This window comes from Astyanax mexicanus, chromosome 3 (genome assembly GCF_023375975.1).
Source record: "Astyanax mexicanus isolate ESR-SI-001 chromosome 3, AstMex3_surface, whole genome shotgun sequence".
Classification (NCBI taxonomy): domain Eukaryota; kingdom Metazoa; phylum Chordata; class Actinopteri; order Characiformes; family Acestrorhamphidae; genus Astyanax; species Astyanax mexicanus.
This window is the reverse complement of record NC_064410.1, coordinates 29491284-29512007: the sequence shown is the minus strand read 5'-3', so window position 1 is coordinate 29512007 and position 20724 is coordinate 29491284. Positions and strand designations below refer to the sequence as shown.

Sequence of the window (20724 nt, the reverse complement as noted above, 5' to 3'; positions counted from 1 at the left end):
TTGGTTTTAACTTGGACTCAACTACTTGACGTCTTGGTCTTGCCTTGGAATCAATTACTTGACGTCTTGGTCTTGGTTTTAATTTGCACTTAAATACTTGACGTCTTGGTCTTGCCTTGGACTCATCTACTTGATGTCTTTGTCTTGGTTTTAACTTGGACTCAACTACTTGACGTCTTGGTCTTGCCTTGGATTCAACCACTTGATGTCTTGGTCTTGGTTTTAACTTGGACTCAACTACTTGACGTCTTGGTCTTGCTTTTGACTCAACTGCTGGACGTCTTGGTCTTGCCTTGGACTCATCTACTTGATGTCTTGGTCTTGCCATGAGTTCAACTACTTGACGTCTTGGTCTTAGTTTTAACTTGGACTCAATTACTTGACATCTTGGTCTTGCCTTGGATTCAACCACTTGATGTCTTGGTCTTGGTTTTAACTTGGACTCAACTACTTGACGTCTTGGTCTTGCCTTTGACTCAACTGCTGGACGTCTTGGTCTTGCCTTGGACTCATCTACTTGATGTCTTTGTTTTGCCTTGGACTCAACTACTTGACATCTTGGTCTTGGTTTTAACTTGGACTCAATTACTTGACATCTTGGTCTTGGTCTTGCCTTGGATTCAACTACTTGATGTCTAGGTCTTGGTTTTAACTTGGACTCAACTACTTGACGTCTTGGTCTTGCCTTGGACTCTTCTACTTGATGTCTTTGTCTTGGTTTTAACTTGGACTCAACTACTTGACATCTTGGTCTTGGTTTTAACTTGGACTCAACTACTTGACGTCTTGGTCTTGGTTTTAACTTGGACTCACCTACTTGACGTCTTGGTCTTGGTTTTAACTTGGACTCTACTACTTGACGTCTTGGTCTTGGTTTTAACTTGGACTCAACTACTTGACGTCTTTGTGTCTTGGTTTTAACTTGGACTCAACTACTTGACGTCTTGGTCTTGGTTTTAACTTGGACTCAACTACTTGACGTCTTTGTCTTGCCTTGGACTCAACTACTTGATGTCTTGGTCTTGCCTTGGACTCAACTACTTGACATCTTGGTCTTGGTTTTAACTTGGACTCAACTACTTGACATCTTGGTCTTGCCTTGGACTCAACTACTTGACTTCTTGGTCTTGGTTTTAACTTGGACTCAACTACTTGACATCTTGGTCTTGCCTTTGACTCAACTACTTGACGTCTTGGTCTTGCCTTGGACTCATCTACTTGATGTCTTTGTCTTGGTTTTAACTTGGACTCAACTACTTGATGTCTTTGTCTTGGTTTTAACTTGGACTCAACTACTTGACGTCTTGGTCTTGCCTTGGACTCAACTACTTGATGTCTTGGTCTTGCCTTGGACTCAACAACTTGCCATCTTGGTCTTGGTTTTAACTTGGACTCAACTACTTGACGTATTGGTCTTGCCTTGGACTCAACAACTTGACACCTTGGTCTTGGTTTATACTTGGACTCAACTACGTGACGTCTTGGTCTTGCCTTGGACTCAACTACTTGACGTCTTGGTGTTGGTTTTAACTTGGACTCAACTATTTGACGTTTTGGTCTTGCCTTGGAATCAATTTCTTGACATCTTGGTCTTGGTTTTAACTTGGATTCAACTACTTGACGTCTTGGTCTTGGTTTTAATTTGCACTTAAATACTTGACGTCTTGGTCTTGCCTTGGACTCATCTACTTGATGTCTTTGTCTTGGTTTTAACTTGGACTCAACTACATGATGTCTTGGTCTTGCCTTGGACTCAACTACTTGACATCTTTTTCTTGGTTTTAACTTGGACTCAACTACTTGACGTCTTGGTCTTGCCATGAGTTCAACTACTTGACGTCTTGGTCTTAGTTTTAACTTGGACTCAATTACTTGACATCTTGGTCTTGCCTTGGATTCAACTACTTGATGTCTTGGTCTTGGTTTTAACTTAGACTCAACTACTTGACATCTTGGTCTTGGTTTTAACTTGGACTCACCTACTTGACGTCTTGGTCTTGGTTTTAACTTGGACTCAACTACTTGACATCTTGGTATTGGTTTTAACTTGGACTCAACTACTTGACGTCTTGGTCTTGGTTTTAACTTGGACTCAACTACTTGACATCTTGGTCTTGGTTTTAACTTGGACTCACCTACTTGACCTCTTGGTCTTGGTTTTAACTTGGACTCAACTACTTGACGTCTTTGTCTTGCCTTGGACTCAACTACTTGATGTCTTGGTCTTGCCTTGGACTCAACTACTTGACATCTTGGTCTTGGTTTTAACTTGGACTCAACTACTTGACATCTTGGTCTTGCCTTGGACTCAACTACTTGACATCTTGGTCTTGGTTTTAACTTGGACTCAACTACTTGACATCTTGGTCTTGCCTTGGACTTAACAACTTGACGTCTTGGTTCTGGTTTTAACTTGGACTCAACTACTTGACGTCTTGGTCTTGGTTTTAACTTGGACTCAACTACTTGACGTCCTGGTCTTGACTCAATTTCTATGTGTCCAAGTCTTTGTTTTGACTCGACACTCGACAGATGCGTCATGGTCTTGGTGGTCTTGACTCTAAGGTCGTATTTAAGCCTAGTCTTTACAATAGCACTACCATTGGCTCTGGATCTAAATTACGCTTTTCTTTTGTTGGCTCAATGCCCAGTCTTAAAGCTTTTATTTAATACTATAATTGTTCTTCTCCCGCTTATTGATTTGTCCCTGTTAATTGCTGTTTAATACGTTTGTTTTACAAGGGGATGTTATTGATGTTGTTGTCTTTGTTGCTGGTGAGCTGTGATGCAACCCTGTATTGGAAAAGTGTTATGTTAAATATATATATTTTTATAGGTGCTCTTCATTGGGTGGACACCAGCATGTACAAACTAAGAGTCCTATTAACTTTTAAAACTTTTAAACAAGGCTTTTTCTGAATTTGCAATGCAAATAGTCTTTCACTGATTAAAGTAACACATCAAATATGTCAGAAATAAATGCAGTCAGGCCTGCAGATTCATAATAATGCCTCAGTCTCTGCCGTGCCGCTGCTTTTAGATGGACTGCAGCAGTTTCAGAACTGAAGCGCAGACACACACAGTGCATTTAGAGTGGGATTCAAATCAGTAAATAATGTGTCTGAAGTCTGAAATACGTGTTGTTGTTGTAGCTAGACCATCACATAAAAAATGCAGTTAAACATAAAGACGAGAACAAAGCATGAACATTTCTTTTCAAAGAAGAAAAGAAAAAGCTGAATAAATGCATGTTCTTCTTTATTTTAATGGGGCAATTTAGTGTAAGTAATGTATGTAATGTCAATAATCTGTACTTAGTGTTTCACAAATGTAACTCCTATACTGATAAGTCTTTTACTACTACTTATTTTTCACATGAATTTTCTCATTTTTGACGTATTCTTTATAGTATTTAGCAAATATATGAACCACCTCTGTAATTTTATTTTCAGATTATGGATATGCCTGCGAATACAGTGGATTTTTTTCAGAAGTATGTTTTTATTATTATTATTATTATTATTTTTTAAGATTACTTTAATGTTTAAGTAGTTTCAGTTTTATCAACAAATAACATCAACTTTAAAAACACAATTTGAAATGCCCTAAAGCAAATTACGGTCAGAAACACAGCAGCTAAAACAATTTGAGAAACATTCCATCAAATTCTGAAATACTGTACATACAGTTTTAAAGCACACATCAAATTCATTACATTACATTACATTACATTTGGCAGATGCTTTTGTCCAAAGCGACTTACAATATTGAAGTGCAAATAATAGAAGAGGTTAAGTACAAAAATAATAGAAGTTAAAAATAAAGCATCTATAGATAGGGCCTATCTATAGGGCCTAGGTCAGAGGGAAATAATGGGATAGAGGAGTAGAGAAGAGGAAGAAGGAGATGAGGTTAGAATTAGTTAGAGGTGTTTGTTAGAGGTGTTAGGAGAGTAAGTGCTCTTTGAAGAGCTCTGTCTTCAGGAGTTTCTTAAAGATAGCGAGAGATTCTCCTGATCTGGTAGTGGAAGGTAGTTTGTTCCACCATTGGGGAACTCTGTATGAGAACAGTCTGGATTGCTTTGTGTGAATGTTTGGCAAAGCGAGGCGACGTTCATTGGAGGAGCGCAGCGGCCGGGAGGTAGAGTAAGCCTTCAGGAGTGAGTGCAGGTAGGAAGGAGCCTGTTCTGTCATCACCTTGTAGGCGATTGTAAGCACTTTGAATTTGATGCGAGCAGCAACCAGTAGCCAGTGGAGCTCAATGAGCAGCGGAGTGACATGTGCCCGTTTTGGTTGGTTGAAGACCAGACGTGCTGCTGCATTCTGAATCATCTGTAGTGGTTTTACTACACAGGCCGGGAGGCCAGTTAGTACGGCATTGCAGTAGTCGAGGCGTGAGATGACGACCGCTTGTACCAGGAGTTGGGTGGCCTGTTGCGTCAGAAACTGTCTAATTTTCCTGATGTTATAAAGCGCAAAGCGGCAGGATCGAGCAACCGAGGCCACATGGTGCGTGAAGGAGAGCTGGTCATCAACCATAACACCCAGGTTCCTAGCAACCTTTGTCGATGAGAGAGAGAGAGAGTCGATGGTTATGGCAAAGTTGTGTTGAATAGAAGGTTTTGCTGGTATGACCAGAGGTTCAGTCTTTGAGAGGTTTAGTTGGAGGTGATGTTCCTTCATCCATGCGGATATGTCTGAGAGACACTGTGATATTCGTGCAGAGATTGAGTGATCATCGGGTGAGAACGACAGGTATAGCTGAGTGTCGTCAGCAAAGCAGTGGTAGGAAAAACCATTGGTGGTAGGTGCCAACACTTTCATCCATTACTGTATATATTAGGGATGTCATCGAAATTATGTCATGGTCTCGAACATCAAAGTCAAAAAGATGATCGACGATCCCTCCCTCTAAGCTACGCAAGCGCGCGCGCTGTAGCCGACTGCTCAAAAAGCAGCCCTTTCTCCAGAGAATGTGGACACGCTCATCTTCTTAAAGAAAAACTTGAAAATATAAAAACAACAGTTGTTTTGTCTAGCCTCTCATACGTTAATAGTTTTGGTTCCTTAAGGAGCATCTTTCTCTCAGATAAAGTTAATAATATATCTTTGTTAAAGAAAAAAACTTGTCATTCTCAGGGACCGAGTCTTATTTTTCATGTTTAACTGTTATAGTAGGATAGAGTTCAGTTTGTTAAGGCTCTAATTGTTCTACTATTTTGTACATGACTGTTCCTGTGTTTTATTATTATTTATTTTGTTATGTTGCTGTTTTAGTAGTGCACACTGCTCCTACCAAAAAAAGCCACTAGATGGATATAGATGGATATATATCTTAATTAAATTATTTAAATTTGACCAATAGTGCCTAATGTGGTGTATTACAGATCACTTGTTTTACTTTGCATCACTTATATCAAGCCCACCTTTTGAAATAAGATATTGTAAATTTGATGAATCAAACCAATGACTGACCATAGACTAATCTAAAACTGGCATAGGCCTTTTTGCAGTAAAAAAAGAAAAAAGAAAATCGAGAATCGAATCAATTCGTGTTTTATTTGTGTGTGTGAAGATGTGGCTTTAGGCATTGCTTTACTTATTAACAATATAATGATTAATAAAAATCGTAGAATTATTCATTTTTTGTTTCGTTCTTTCACAAAAAAAGAGGATTTATTATTATTAGTAATATTGATGATTTAGTAAATGACACATGGAACAGCCTGTACTCGTAGTTGTAGGAAGGCTGTAGCTGTAGCTCTCTCGTCTGCAGTGCTTAACTGAGCAGGTCTCGTACTGCCAGTCACTGTCTTTATTTCTTCATTTCCTCTGCTGCTGCTGCTAGACTGCTGCTCTGTATCTCCTCACCATCTCTTATCTTCTCCTCCCGCTCTTTACAGTATTTGCCAGCTCTCTAGCTGTTCATCCTTATTCGTGTCATCTCTCTCTCTCTCTTTTATCCCTGCTCTGTTCTGTACGGTTCACTCCGCTATAGTACTGCGAGTTATATGTCTTTATATGTTAATGTATCTGTTGCTGGGGCTCTTGTCTGTGCCCTTTCTTCTCGCTGTACTTCGAGTGTGTGTGTGTGTGTGTGTGTTGTGTTTAATGATGAAGGTTTGAGTGACATCTGTATTCTGATGGAGAGCCGCTGTGCTGCGCTTCAGGTTGTTTGTTCACCCCACATTGTACGCCATTAGAAGAACACATGTAATGTCAATGGCTGTGTCGCTATGACAACATTGCAGGGGGTGAAAGAGGGAGAGAGAGAGACTGGAAGAAAGAGGCGTAGAGAAAGAGAGAGAGAGTGAGATTGATGGAGAGTGAGGGGTTGCACTCTGTGCACTGTGACAGTCTTCAGATTCTGCTCATTTGATATGCATGTAGGCCAGAGGAATTATTTCATACTATAAGCTCTTTATTGCAGGGCGCGCTTTGAAACAGTCGAGTGTAACGCTGATGGGAAGAAATGAGGCAGCGCTGTTACACTGCTGCATTCTGAGAGTGTGTGTGTGTGTGTGAATGTTTCATAAGGCTCTGTATTGCTAAGAACTATGATACAGGGATTACTATTAAATAAATTGCGATATGTCACAATACTGCAGTGCTAGCAGGGTGTAAATGCCGCCCAATAGTGCTAGGCTAAGGAACCCTGAGTGTTCTGTAAGCCAGGGCGATATTAGCTAGTGGTTTGTCCAACGTAGCTTGTTTTATCACGGTAAACATGCAGAGTACAGTCCGATATACTGTCAACTCTAAACAGCAAAAGAGCCAGCGCTGCGGTTAGTGGCTAATGCTAATGCTGCTGCACCTAGCCTTAGTGCTGGAGAAACTTCACTGAAAACTCTTAAAAACTCTTAAAACACTAAACTTCAGTGCAGTGTCTTTACTGCTCCTTAATACCTGACTATCAGAATTCATACATAAAATGCACCAGATTATAAGGCGCACTATTGACTTCTGGGAAAGTTTAGGGATTCTAAGTGTGTCTTATACAGAGCTCTGAAACAGTCGAGTGTAACGCTGGTGGGAAGAAATGAGGCAGCGCTGTTGCACTGCTGCATTCTGAGTGTGTGTGTGTGTGTGTAAGTGTATGTCTCATAGGGCTGTGTATTTGTAAGAATTTGGCACTATGATACAGGGATTACTATTAAATAAATTGCGATATGTCACAATACTGCAGTGCTAGCAGGGTGTAAATGCCGCCCAATAGCGCTAGGCTAAGGAACCCTGAGTGTTCTGTAAGCCAGGGCGATATTAGCTAGTGGTTTGTCCAACGTAGCTTGTTAGACTACAGTCCAATATACTCACCTCTGAGCGGCGAAAGAGCTAGTGCTGCGGTTAGTGGCTAATGCCAATGCTAATGCTGCTGCACCTAGCCTTAGTGCTGGAGAAACTTCACTGAAAACTCCTAAAAACCCTTAAAACGCTAAACTTCAGTGGAGTGGCTTTACTGCACCTTAATACCTGACTAGGAGAATTCATAAATTAAAAGCAAAAGTGTCTGTTATAGTCCGAAAAAATATGGTACATGTTTGCTTATACATGTTTATTTCCTTTGTGTGTATTGGAACAACACAAAAAAAAAAACGGAGAAAAAAAGCCATTTCTCATTTTCTGCAAATAAATGCTCTAAATGACAATATTTTTATTTGGATTTTGAGAGAAATATTGTCTGTAGTTTATAGAATAAAACAGCAATGTTCATTTTACTTAAATATATACCTATAAATAGCAAAATCAGAGAAACTGAAGGTTTGGTCTTAATTTTTTCCACAGCTGTATATACATTTATTGGGGGGTATTACTGGGTAGCCAGTGCACTTAGAGGACAACGAAACAACTGCAAATTCAGAAACATGACATATAATCTTTTCAAGGCCTAGAAAAGACTACAGGTTCCTCTTCATTTGTGTAAAGATGTTGCATTTAGGCATTGCTCTACTTATTACGAATATTGTGAAAAAAATACGTAAGACTGTGATGTTTTTTTTTTACGTAAGGAGATGCATTATTATTAGTAAAATGATGATTAAGTAAGTGATTCATGGCACAGGCTGTATTTGTAGGATGGCAGCTGTAGCTCTGAACATGACTCATTTACTTTGTCTCTGTGTGAGCAGTGGGCTTCTCTTGGGTCTCCTGCCATAGAGTTTCATTCCACTAAAATGTCGACGAATAGTTTGCGGTGACACTGATGCACCCTGAGCCTGCAGGACAGCTCGAAACCTGATTCAACCTGAACCAACAAGCTTCTTACACCTCTCATCTGGAATTTTGGGTTTTCTTTTTTTTTTCTTTTGTAATCTTCTTTTTCCATCCAGTGTGCTTTCTAAAGTATGTTTTGGGTCATTGTCATGCTGGAAGGCCCGTGATCTAAGACGCAAACCCAGAAACTCAGCTTTCTGACACTGAGCCCTACATCCCGACCCAAAATCTTACTTTTGGTAACTTCAGATTTCACACAGTCTGCACACTTGACTGCACAAGGTCAAGGCACAGTGGACAAAGGAACATAAACTTTAAGATTGTTGATATTTTTCCACAATTTTAGACCATTTTTGCACACAAATCTCCTATTTCTGTTCTCATTGCTTAGTTCTGTAGTCTCTTCTCTTTTTTTATCTGGTTTGAGGTGTGATTGTTATATTGCCCGCACCTGTTACTTGCCAGGTGTTTTTAAAAAAAGATGCTTGGAAATCTGATGCTCAGATGCTTGAAACATTTTAAATGGTGCCAGTAATTTTGTCCAGCCCATTTTTTTTTTTCAACGCTTTTTTAAAATCTCCTGTATGATGTTACTCTTGATGAGGATGTTGAATCGCAGGATGTGTCAGTGTATGTGTCAAATGTGACATCAGCAATTCAGCAATTGATCTCCTCCTATTCTCCTCCATTCATCTTCTGTATCTGTATCTTCTTCACAGCGTTTCCAATCGTATATATATATATATATATATATATATATATATATATATATATATATATATATATATATATATATATATATATATATATATATATACAGTTGTGGTCAAAAGTTTACATACACTTGTAAAAAAACATAATGTTATGGCTGTCTTGAGTTTTCAATAAGTTCTACAACTCTTATTTTTCTGTGATAGAGTGATCGGAACACATACATGTTTGTCACAAAAAACAGTCATAAAATTTGGTTCTTTCATAAATTTATTATGGGTCTGCTGAAAATGTCACCAAATCTGCTGGGTCAAAAATATACATACAGCAACAAAATTTGTCAATTTTGGTGATGTAGCGAGTTGTGTCAATCAAATTAGCTTCATGTCATGGCCTCTTCACTTCTTGTAAGTGATTCTGATTGACTACAGCTGTTGACTTCTCATGAGCTCATTTAAATAGGGCTCATTTGACCCAGTGATTAGACTCAGCTACAAAAGCTACAATGGGAAAGTCAAAGGAACTCAGTGTGGATCTGAAAAAGCGAATTATTGACTTGAACAAGTCAGGGAAGTCACTTGGAGCCATTTCAAAGCAGCTACAGGTCCCAAGAGCAACTGTGCAGACAATTATACGCAAGTATAAAGTGCATGGAACAGTTGTGTCACTGCCACGATCAGGAAGAAAACGCAAGCTATCACATGCTGCCGAGAGGAGATTGGTCAGGATGGTCAAGAGTCAACCAAGAATCACCAAGAAGCAGGTCTGCAAGGATTTGGAAGCTGATGGAACACAGGTGTCAGTCTCCACAGTCAAGCGTGTTTTACATCGCCATGGACTGAGAGGCTGCCGTGCAAGAAAGAAGCCCTTGCTCCAGAAAAGGCACCTTAAGACTCGGCTGAAGTTTGCTGCTGATCACATGGACAAAGATAAAACCTTCTGGAGGAAAGTTCTCTGGTCAGACGAAACAAAAATTGAGCTGTTTGGCCACAACACCCAGCAATATGTTTGGAGGAGAAAAGGTGAGGCCTTTAATCCCAGGAACACCATGCCTACTGTCAAGCATGGTGGTGGTAGTATTATGCTCTGGGGATGTTTTGCTGCCAGTGGAACTGGTTCTTTGCAGAAAGTAAATGGGATAATGAAGAAGGAGGATTACCTCCAAATTCTGCAGGAAAACTTAAAACCATCAGCCCGAAGGTTGGGTCTTGGGCGCAGTTGGGTGTTCCAACAAGACAATGACCCAAAACACACATCAAAAGTGGTAAAGGAATGGCTAAACCAGGCTAGAATTAAGGTTTTAGAATGGCCTTCCCAAAGTCCTGACTTAAACCCCATTGAGAACATGTGGACAGTGCTAAAGAAACGGGTTCATGCAAGAAAACCATCACATTTAGCTGAACTGCACCAATTCTGTCAAGAAGAGTGGTCAAACATTCGACCTGAAGCTTGCCAGGAGCTTGTGGATGGCTACCAAAAGCGCCTAGTTGCCGTGAAAATGGCCAAGGGACATGTAACCAAATACTAATGTTGCTGTATGTATATTTTTGACCCAGCAGATTTGGTGACATTTTCAGCAGACCCATAATAAATTTATGAAAGAACCAAATTTTATGACTGTTTTTTGTGACAAACATGTATGTGTTCCGATCACTCTATCACAGAAAAATAAGAGTTGTAGAACTTATTGAAAACTCAAGACAGCCATAACATTATGTTTTTTTACAAGTGTATGTAAACTTTTGACCACAACTGTATAGTGTGTCGTAATAAGAATGTCACAATTCATATCGCTTCTGTGTTTTTCTTTTCTCCACCTCCAATTCACTCATCTAATCATTCACTCGTTCACTCTTTCACTCATTCACTGGTTTCCTGTTTCATTAAACGGGCTTTAAACCAACAGCTTACTTAAGCAGCGGTCCTGCCTGTTACACACTGGAATGAGTATAATCTTTTATACAGAGGGCCGCCATAAATTATGGATCAGGAATCAAGTGCAATTTCTTTTCGCGAAGACCCGGACTGCGAGACTTATGACACAAATCTCATTAAAACGGGGCTGAGCATCCAATAATATAATGGGCTGAAATAAAAATGAAGAAGGATCCGGTGAAAGAGGGCTAAAACGTCTCGCGCAAAGCGGCGGCGGCCGGCCTGATGAAAAAGCGGCGAAAGACAAATTGCTGATGAACAGAGGCAGCTTCCATTTGCGGCAGGGAGCAGAAAAGTGCCAGTTTCACCCTCTTTCTTTCTTTCTTTCTTTTTTTATGGTTTCTTTCTTTTTTTCTTCTTCTTCTGCAACGTCCCAAGTTCCTCTCCTCTTTCAGCATTTCAGCGCGGCTCTTAGACGCCCCGTTGTCATGGCGACTTACGAGAACATCTCAGCGGCATCCTAAGAGCTCTAAACAGCGGAATATTGAAAACAAGGCAGCGGCGTGATGACTGGCACGCTCTGTCTCTGACGAAGAGATAAAAACCCCGCAGAGCCATCCCTCCGTCCCTCCAGGGCATGTCACTCTGCCTTCCAGCTTCCTCCTCCTCCCACCCCTCCGTCTGCCTGTGCCATCTCTTCATTCTTTCGCTTTATCTTTCGCTCATTCAGGCTCACGTACACCTTCGCCTATACCGCCGCCGCTTATTTGTCTCCTCCGGCCTTCATTCATTCGTTCGTTCGTTCGTTTCTTTCCCCTCCTTCCCACTCCCTCCAATTCCATTCTTCGTTTGCGCACTCATTCATACGTCCATATTCATTGAGCGGCGAGCACGCGCCGGACTCCCTCGCTTTCGCTCGTTTTTTTTTCAATGGCACTGCCGTCAAGAGGTTTTATATAAAGGTCCCTGAAGTGTTCAGCACAAAACACACACAATATCCAGAGTGGGGAAAGGTGACTAATGGAACTCCTATCTCTCTCTCTCTTTATCTCTGCCTGCTCTCGCTTTCCCTCCCTTTATCATCCACTCTCTCACTCTCTACCTTTCTCTCTCTCTCTCTCTCTCTCTCTTTCTCTTCCTGTCCTTCCTTCTTCCACTGCCCCATTCTTTATCACCCTTCTTCTCCTTAATTTGTTCCTTCACTCATCTCATCTCCTCTCCATCTCTGTCTCTCTCTTCCTCTCTCTTTCCTCTTTCATCACTCCCCCCCTCTCCCTCTCTCTCTCTCTCGCTCCTGCTTTCTGACCCTCTCACAGGTACTTCAGTAACATAACGCTATCTGGGCGAGACTACTCCTTTAATGATGATGGCTATTTGGCCAATCCGCTGGTGGATGTCATCTCCTACATGGCAGGGCGGGGCTGGGAGGAGGTGAGTGGAGCAAAATCAGTGATGAGTTCATTCATCTATTCCTTCGTTCAAGCGTTCAGTCATTTACTTACCTTCCGTCTCACTTTTTCAACAGTTAAATCCTTTAAAGCCCATCCTACATTATTTATTTGGAGATTATTTTTTTATGTAATTGTATTATACTTAATTATACTCCTCAAGGCCCACAATGAAAATATACAATACCAATCAAAAGTCTGGACATACCTTAAATTCAGAGTTTTTTCTTTTTTTTTTAAACGTTCTACATTGTAGATTAGTACTAAAGTAATTTCAACTATGCAGAAAAAATGAATATTTTTTATATTTTAGATTGTTTAAAATAGCACGTTTTGCTTAGATGACATAATGGCATTTTCTCAGTCAGCTTTATGAGGTAGAGCCACACGGAATTCAGGCTTTCAGTTAACAGCCTTGCTGAACTTGTCAAGAGTTTGAGAGCATCAGTTGTAAAGTTGTGAAGAGGTAGAGTGGTGGTATACAGTGAATAGCTCTATTTGAGTAAAGTTCTAATCCATATTATGGAGAAAAAATACTTACAAAAATTAAGGTCAGTTAATATGAAAAAAAAAATCATTAACTTTAAGAAAATATATCCTCAAGTGTCAAGGATCATCAAAAACGTTGATGAAACTGGCTCTCATCAGGACCACGCCAGGAAAGGAAGACCAAGAGTTACCTCTGTTGCACAGGAGAACTGAGTTACAAGAGAACAAGAGTTACCTCTGTTGCCTCAGAAACCACAAGTTAACAGCATCCCAGATAAGAACCACCAACATTTTTCACAGAGTACTTTTAAGTTACTACATAATTCCTTATGTGTTCCTTCGAATTCTAATGTTAAAGCTAAAGACACAGCAGAGGATCTGGAAAGATCTTAACCAAACCTTACTTAACCAAAACCCCAGTAAACCCTAAAGATCACTACTCTTAATCAAAGCTGTAATAAGAAGCATTTGTTAAGAGTCTTAAGATATTAAGAATATGTTTTGCCATTTTTTCAGAGATTAGAATAGCACTACTGAGTTAAATTTATGACTGAAATTGCACTGCTTAAGTAAGTGTATGATTAGAATACCACTACTGAGGTAGATTGATATAAATACGAAAAAAAAAATCAATAAATAAATAAATTCATGTTTCAACTTTTGCTAAACACTTCACTTCCTACAAAATTACTTTGAAGAAGACACTGCATGCAAACATGAAAAAAAAAACATTTAGAATTATAATGGTTTTTATTGTAAGAACACACTCCAGACAAAGGAGCTTACATAAGATTGTTGGAATGGTTTATTCAAGAAAACACAATGCATTGTTAATTTAAAATGCATTTTGCATTACTAAATCCACAATTAGTGATATATTAATAAATCCCTTTGTAAAACCCTTTAGAGCGTGGTTAGCAATCCACATTAATAATACAAAATATGATGTTTGATTTTGGAATAATTGTGTAAAATATAAATTTGTAATTATGGTTTTGTTAGTTCAAAGGGAATAGAGATATGTAGATATTCTAAATGACATTCTACAGAAAAAAAATGATCTTTTCACTGATATATGAGATGAGGTGAATGTGGCAAAGTGGGGATATCACTAAATCTAAATTAGACCTTCTGACTTTTAAAAATAACAGTTAGCAGGAAGTGGATGAGACAGAACACAATGAAATAATCATATTTTTGTAACACTTTACAACATTACTAAATGGTTGATACCGTCTCAACTAAGAATAAAATTGCTGGAATATCCTCTTTTAAGTTTGAAATTGAAAGTCATTCAGCACTAATGCTAAAACTATCAAAAACAGTTGAGTGTACATGACCAAATTTACTCTGTTTAAATAAATGCATGATTACAATAGCACTACTGAGGTAAATTTATGACTGAAATTGCATTGCTTAAATGAATGCATGATTAGAATAGCACTAATGAGGTAAATGTATGACCGAAATTGCCCTGCTTAAATAAATGCGTGATTAGAAAAGCAATAAAAGGATAAATTTAATACCAAAATTTACCTGCTTAAATAAATGCATGATTACTATAGCACTACTGAGGTAAATTAATAAGCAAAATTACACTGTTTAAGTAGGTATATGATTAGAGCAGCACTACTGAGGTTAATTAATGACCAAAATTGCACTGCTTAGTTAAGTGTATGATTAGAATAGCACTAACGAGGTAAATTTAAGACTGAAATTGCACTGCTAAAGTAAGTGTATTATAAGAATAGCACTACTATGGTAAATTTATGACTTAAATTGCACTGCTTGAATAAATGCATGATTAGAATAGCACTACTGAGGTAAATTAATAAGCAAAATTGCACTGCTTAAATAGGTATATGATTAGAGTAGCACTACTAAGGTAAATTAATGACCAAAATTGCACTGCTTAGTTAAGTGTATGATTAGAATAGCAGTACTTATGTAAATTAATGACCGAAATTGCACTGCTTAAGTAAATGCATGATTAGAATAGCTCTACTAAGTTAAATTAATGACCGAAATTGCACTGCTTGAGTAAGTGTATGATTAGAATAGCACTACTGAGGTACATTGATAAAAATCCGAATAAAAATGCTGTAATATCCTCTTAAGTTTGAAATTGAAATTCACTGAGCACTTATGCTAAAACTATCAAAAGCAGTTGAGAGTCCTTTAATCTAAAACTAGATTACGATGCATAAAAATGAGATTAGCCCTACCATTAATAGCATTAGTGCTGACAGGCTGACTAATAGCATTTGAATAATGGATCAGTGACATTTTCCATCATTTAGGTGGGCTGGTGGGAGAACGGTGTCCTGCGTCTGCGCTATCCACCCTGGTCCCGCTACGGGCCCTTCCTTAAGCCCTTGGACGACAGCCAGCACCTGCGGGTGGTCACCCTGGAGGAGAGGCCTTTTGTAATTGTGGAGCCGGCGGACCCAGGAACAGGATCCTGCATCCGAGACTCAGTGCCGTGCCGTCTACCACTCAATACCAGGTCAGTGCTTCACAAAACAAACAAAAGTGCAATAGTTCCAGCAACATAGCTGATGTATCACATACAGACATTTACAGTGGACACCATAGTGTAAAATAAGACTGAACAGACTCATTTCTTTCTGTTTTAACAGATTATTCAGGCAGATTGTACTATTTTACACCTTACAATGTAATTGGATGATAGACATTCTAAGAAATTCATTAATGACCATGATGATAGCACTCTCACCAAAGCATGATTATGCTATGTACACATGTAATCATTACAAATAACAAAGCAGCAATGTGTTTCACATACAGCTAAATGACGGCAAAATGAATTGTATTTAACATTAATGGCTGTATTATATAATAATTATTACAGAAGTAATCAAAAATAACAGTAAAGTCAAACGAAACTTGAATGCTAGTAATTTCATGTTATTTGTATGGCTTCCTGAATCACACATAAATGCACTGCTGTTTATTTTTTACCGTTGTTAAATTAATGACTGCTTAAATAAATGTATGGTTAGAATAGCACTACTGATGTAAATTCATGACCGAAATTGCACTGCTCAAGTAAGTGTATGATTGGAAAAGCCCTACTAAGGTAAATTAATGACCAAAATTGCACTGCTCAAGTAAGTGTATGATTAGAATAGCACTACTGAGGTAAATTTATGACTGAAATTGCACTGCTCAAGTAAGTGTATGATTAGATTAGCACTACTGAGGTAAATTTATGTGTCAGGGTTGTGAAGCAGGAGCAAGGAGAGGACGTGGAGAGTGGATGCAAGTGCGAGTGATTTATTAATAAACAGGAAAAAACGAACAAAAGAACCAAAAAACTAGGAAACACAAAGTGCAAGGGGAAACACACAACCTCACTGACGTAAGACGTACAAGAACCGACAAATAACAGAGGAACAAGGAGGACTATTTCTACACACTGACAAGGACAGGAAATGGGAAACACCTGGGACCTTACTAGGGGGTGGAGCTACAAACAAACAGGTTAGCAAGGGGGTGGAGACAAGGGATAAACACAGGGCACGAGCAGAGGAAGGTGAATAAACACAGGGACAGACCAGAAGGAACCAAAACAGGAAGAGAACATGACATTACGACTGAAATTGCACTGCTTGAATAAATGTATGAGTAGAATAGCACTACTGGGGTTAATTTATGACCAAAATTGCACTGCTTGAATAAATGTATGATTAGAATAGCACTTTTGAGGTAAATTTATGACCAAAATTGCACTGCTTGAATAAATGTATGATTAGAATAGCACTTTTGAGGTAAATTTATGACCAAAATTTCCCTGCATAAATAAATGTATGATTAGAGTAGCACTACTGAGGTAAATGTACGACCAAAATTGCCCTGCTTGAATAAATATATAATTAGAATAGCACTTTTGAGGTAAATTTATGACTAAAATTGCGCTACTTAAGTAAGTGTATGATTAGAATAGCACTACTGAGATACACAAATTTAAACTGTATACAGGTTAAGAATGTCTTGCTATACTCTGCTGTTCTGCAGCCTTTGTGGAACTTTCCAATACTGCACTCACCAGCCCACAGCACATTCCCCGCCCCTCCACTGAGCGGTGGCCATTAGCATACAAAATCAACACCCAGAAAATTACCTTTTGTTCACTGAGAAGCAGATGACAGGCTAAAACACACTATAGGAAAGTCAAATGAAGGTGTTATTTTTATTCCCTTTATAGGTGCCTTTCAAATAGCATGAAGAACTACAGACTAGAGACAAATTAACCCTTAGAATTCTACGGCCGGATTTTGCATCCAAAATCGCACCTTGTGTTCTCAGCTTAATTACTCAGGAATCCCTTCACACATAAACATAATCCATATATGGTTAGAAAGGGCGGAACTTGCTCTTTATAAAAGTAGCTATGACATCCCAGTGCGGTAAAGCATTTACAAGAAACCCATTGAGAAAAAACACCTAAAAAAGTGAGATCTCTTTCCCCAACCAATATTATTTAACTTTAGTGCTTCAAACATATTTATATGATGTTTCAAACCAAATAATATCAGTAAATGACCCAAAAGTGCCCACAGAAAAATGTTTGAAACTACCTGCACTCAAATTAAAGCTAGGTATGCTGCACACTACTTTATATAGTTTTTATTTTACTTGCACATTTTTACTAAGTTTATTTAGACTAAAAAGTTTACATTTTTGTATCTAGTTTTCTTTGTGTGTCCTGATCAAAATACTGAAAGGCATAGGCTGCTCTGAGCATCAGGTTTTTAGTATCTACATGTATCCTAGAGGTGTGATTATCAAGAAAAATAAATCCGCCTGATGCTCTTCACATATTTTGTAATAATTAATAATTAATAAGCCATGTAATGAACCATTATCAATTTTCTTATGCTTTCAACTCATATCTTAGATGTGAATATATTTAAAGTCTATACATTCAAAAATAAATAAATAAAAAAACAGGCGCTTGGTAAAATTATGACCAGAACATGATCAGTTCCAGGAGAATATAACAGTTCTGCTTTCTTTTACATTTTAAATGATTAAATTTTTTGAGCAGCCGTATGGGTTTTGGAGTAAAAGAGCTCCGGGCATGTGTCTGTCTGATATAATTACTGTGTTATAAGACCTGAAAGAGGAAACTGACAAAAACTAAGAAAAAACACACCAAAACAGTCTAGGATAAGTAGGGGTGCAGGAAAAAATTGATTCGAGCTTGTATCTCGTTTCTAACATTGAAGAACTCAGAATCGATTCTCATTTTCAAAAAATATATATTTTTTGCAGGTGCAGCTACTGTCACCTGGAGCTTTTTAACTGTACCGCAAAGTCTCACAGAGCTTTTTTACTGTCTCACAGAGGTTTTTTACTGTCGTGTAGAGCTTTTTAACTGTACTGCGGAGCTTTTTAACTGTCGTGTGGAGCTTTTTAACTGTACTGCGGAGCTTTTTAACTGTCGTGTGGAGCTTTTTAACTGTCGTGTGGAGCTTTTTAACTGTCGTGTGGAGCTTTTTAACTGTACTGCGGAGCTTTTTAACTGTCGTGTGGAGCTTTTTAACTGTACTGCGGAGCTTTTTAACTGTCGTGTGGAGCTTTTTAACTGTACTGCGGAGCTTTTTAACTGTCGCGTGGAGCTTTTTAACTGTACTGCGGAGCTTTTTAACTGTCTGAAGGAGCTTTTTAACTGTCGTGTGGAGCTTTTTAACTGTACTGTGGAGCTTTTTAACTGTCGTGTGGAGCTTTTTAACTGTACTGCGGAGCTTTTTAACTGTCGTGTGGAGCTTTTTAACTGTACTGCGGAGCTTTTTAACTGTCGTGTGGAGCTTTTTAACTGTACTGCGGAGCTTTTTAACTGTCGTGTGGAGCTTTTTAACTGTACCGCGTAGTTTTTTAACTGTCGTGTGGAGCTTTTTAACTGTACTGCGGAGCTTTTTAACTGTCGTGTGGAGCTTTTTAACTGTACTGCGGAGCTTTTTAACTGTCGTGTGGAGCTTTTTAACTGTACTGCGGAGCTTTTTAACTGTCGTGTGGAGCTTTTTAACTGTACTGCGGAGCTTTTTAACTGTCGTGTGGAGCTTTTTAACTGTACCGCGTAGTTTTTTAACTGTCGTGTGGAGCTTTTTAACTGTACTGCGGAGCTTTTTAACTGTCGTGTGGAGCTTTTTAACTGTACCGCGGAGCTTTTTAACTCTCTCACGGAGCTTTTTAACTGCCGTGTGGAGCTTTTTAACTGTCTCGCGAAGCTGTTTAACTGTTGCACAGAGCTTTTTAACTGTCTCGCGAAGCTTTTTAACTGTACCGCGGAGCTTTTTAACTCTCTCACGGAGCTCAGCTACTGTCGCACGGAGCACATACTGTCTCGCGAAGCTCACCTACTGTCTTGCGGAGCTCCTTAACTGTCCCACGGAGCTCAACTACTGTCCTGCGAAACTCTTTAACTGTCCAACGGAGCTCTTTAACTGTTAAAGAACTCCACAGGACAGTAGCTGAGCTCCGTGGGACAGTAGGTGAGCTCCGCGAGACATTTAAAAAGCTCCATGTGACAGTAGCTGAGCTCCGCGGTACAGTTAAAAAGCTCCATGCAACAGTTAAACAGCTTCGCTAGAACGTTAAAAAGCTCTGTGCAACAGTTAAACAGCTTTGCGAGACAGTTAAAAAGCTCCGCGGTACAGTTAAAAAGCTCCGCGCAACAGATAAAAAGCTTCGCAAGACAGTTAAAAAGCTCCACACGACAGTTAAAAAGCTCCACACGACAGTTAAAAAGCTCCACACGACAGTTAAAAAGCTCCGCGCGACAGTAGCTGAGCTCCGCGCAACAGATAAAAAGCTTCGCAAGACAGTTAAAAAGCACCACACGACAGTTAAAAAGCTCCTTCAGACAGTTAAAAAGCTCCGCAAAACAGTTGAAAAGCTCTGCGGTACAGTTAAAAAGCTCCTTCAGACAGTTAAAAAGCTCCTTCAAACACTTGAAAAGCTCTGCGAGACAGTTAAAAAGCTCCTTCAAACACTTGAAAAGCTCCACACAACTGTTAAAAAGCTCCTTCAAACAGTTAAAAAGCTCGGCGAGAGAGTTAAAAAGCTCCGAGAAACAGTTGAAAAGCTCTGCGGTACAGTTAAAAAGCTCCTTCAGACAGTTAAAAAGCTCCGCGAAACAGTTTAAAAAAACCACAACAGTTAAAAAGCTCCTTCAAACAGTTAAAAAGCTCCGCGAGACAGTTGAAAAGCTTCACATGACAGTAGTTGAGCTCCGTGAGACAGTTAAAGAGCTCAGCGAGACAGTTAAAAAGCCTACGCGATAATTAAAAAACTCCACGGGACAGTAGATGAACCCTGCAAGGCTCTGCGTGACAGTAGCTGAGCTCCGCGGGACAGTGGGTGAGTGTCGCGAGACAGCAGCAACAGGACAGGGAAAGTTTTTGCTCTTACTGCCTCTCCCTATTAGGCTACAGAGGGGCGTGTAGTGTCATGGTGTTATGGTGTTTGTTGTTGCGCCGCTAAAGTATGGAGGATGAAGAATCAAATTGTGACTCCAAGAATCGATTCTGAATCGAATTGTCAGATTCCCAAAGATTCACAGCCCTAGTTCAAAGGGTTAAAGGAGTCTCAGTGAGGTGTAGTAAGGCCTGTTATGAGCTGCTAGAACAGCAGCTAGCGACTGCGACTTGGAAGGACATTGCACCGAGTTTACAGTATATTATGATGGATGAGGGCACAGTCATCCTTGAAGAAACCACTCCCATCAGGATAGAAATGTTTCATCATCAGATACAGCTGGCCAGTCAGCTTATTTTCTATTGATTTGCATTGACCCCTCTTGACGCGAAGCTCCACTCTGGTGGAGTACTGAAGCCTCTTGAGTGTTAATAGCTGCTCTTTGTAGAGAGTGATTGCTTCACATCTGAAAAAAAAAAACAAGAGTCAAATAAACTGCATGGACAAAAGTTTCAGAACACCTGCTTAGATCATCATTATCTTTCCGG

The 20724-nt window shown here is 39.3% G+C and overlaps 1 protein-coding gene across 1 annotated transcript in view; it reads left to right on the top strand.

Annotated features, from left to right (window-relative positions):
- The window catches only part of grin2da (glutamate receptor, ionotropic, N-methyl D-aspartate 2D, a), a 213349-nt gene that overhangs the window by 144074 nt on the left and 48551 nt on the right, over positions 1-20724 (top strand). Inside the window, exons 5-6 of the mRNA XM_049476300.1 lie at positions 12113-12227; positions 15034-15239. Of these exons, the coding sequence (XP_049332257.1) occupies positions 12113-12227; positions 15034-15239 (321 nt within the window). The remainder of the gene's footprint in view (positions 1-12112; positions 12228-15033; positions 15240-20724) is intronic.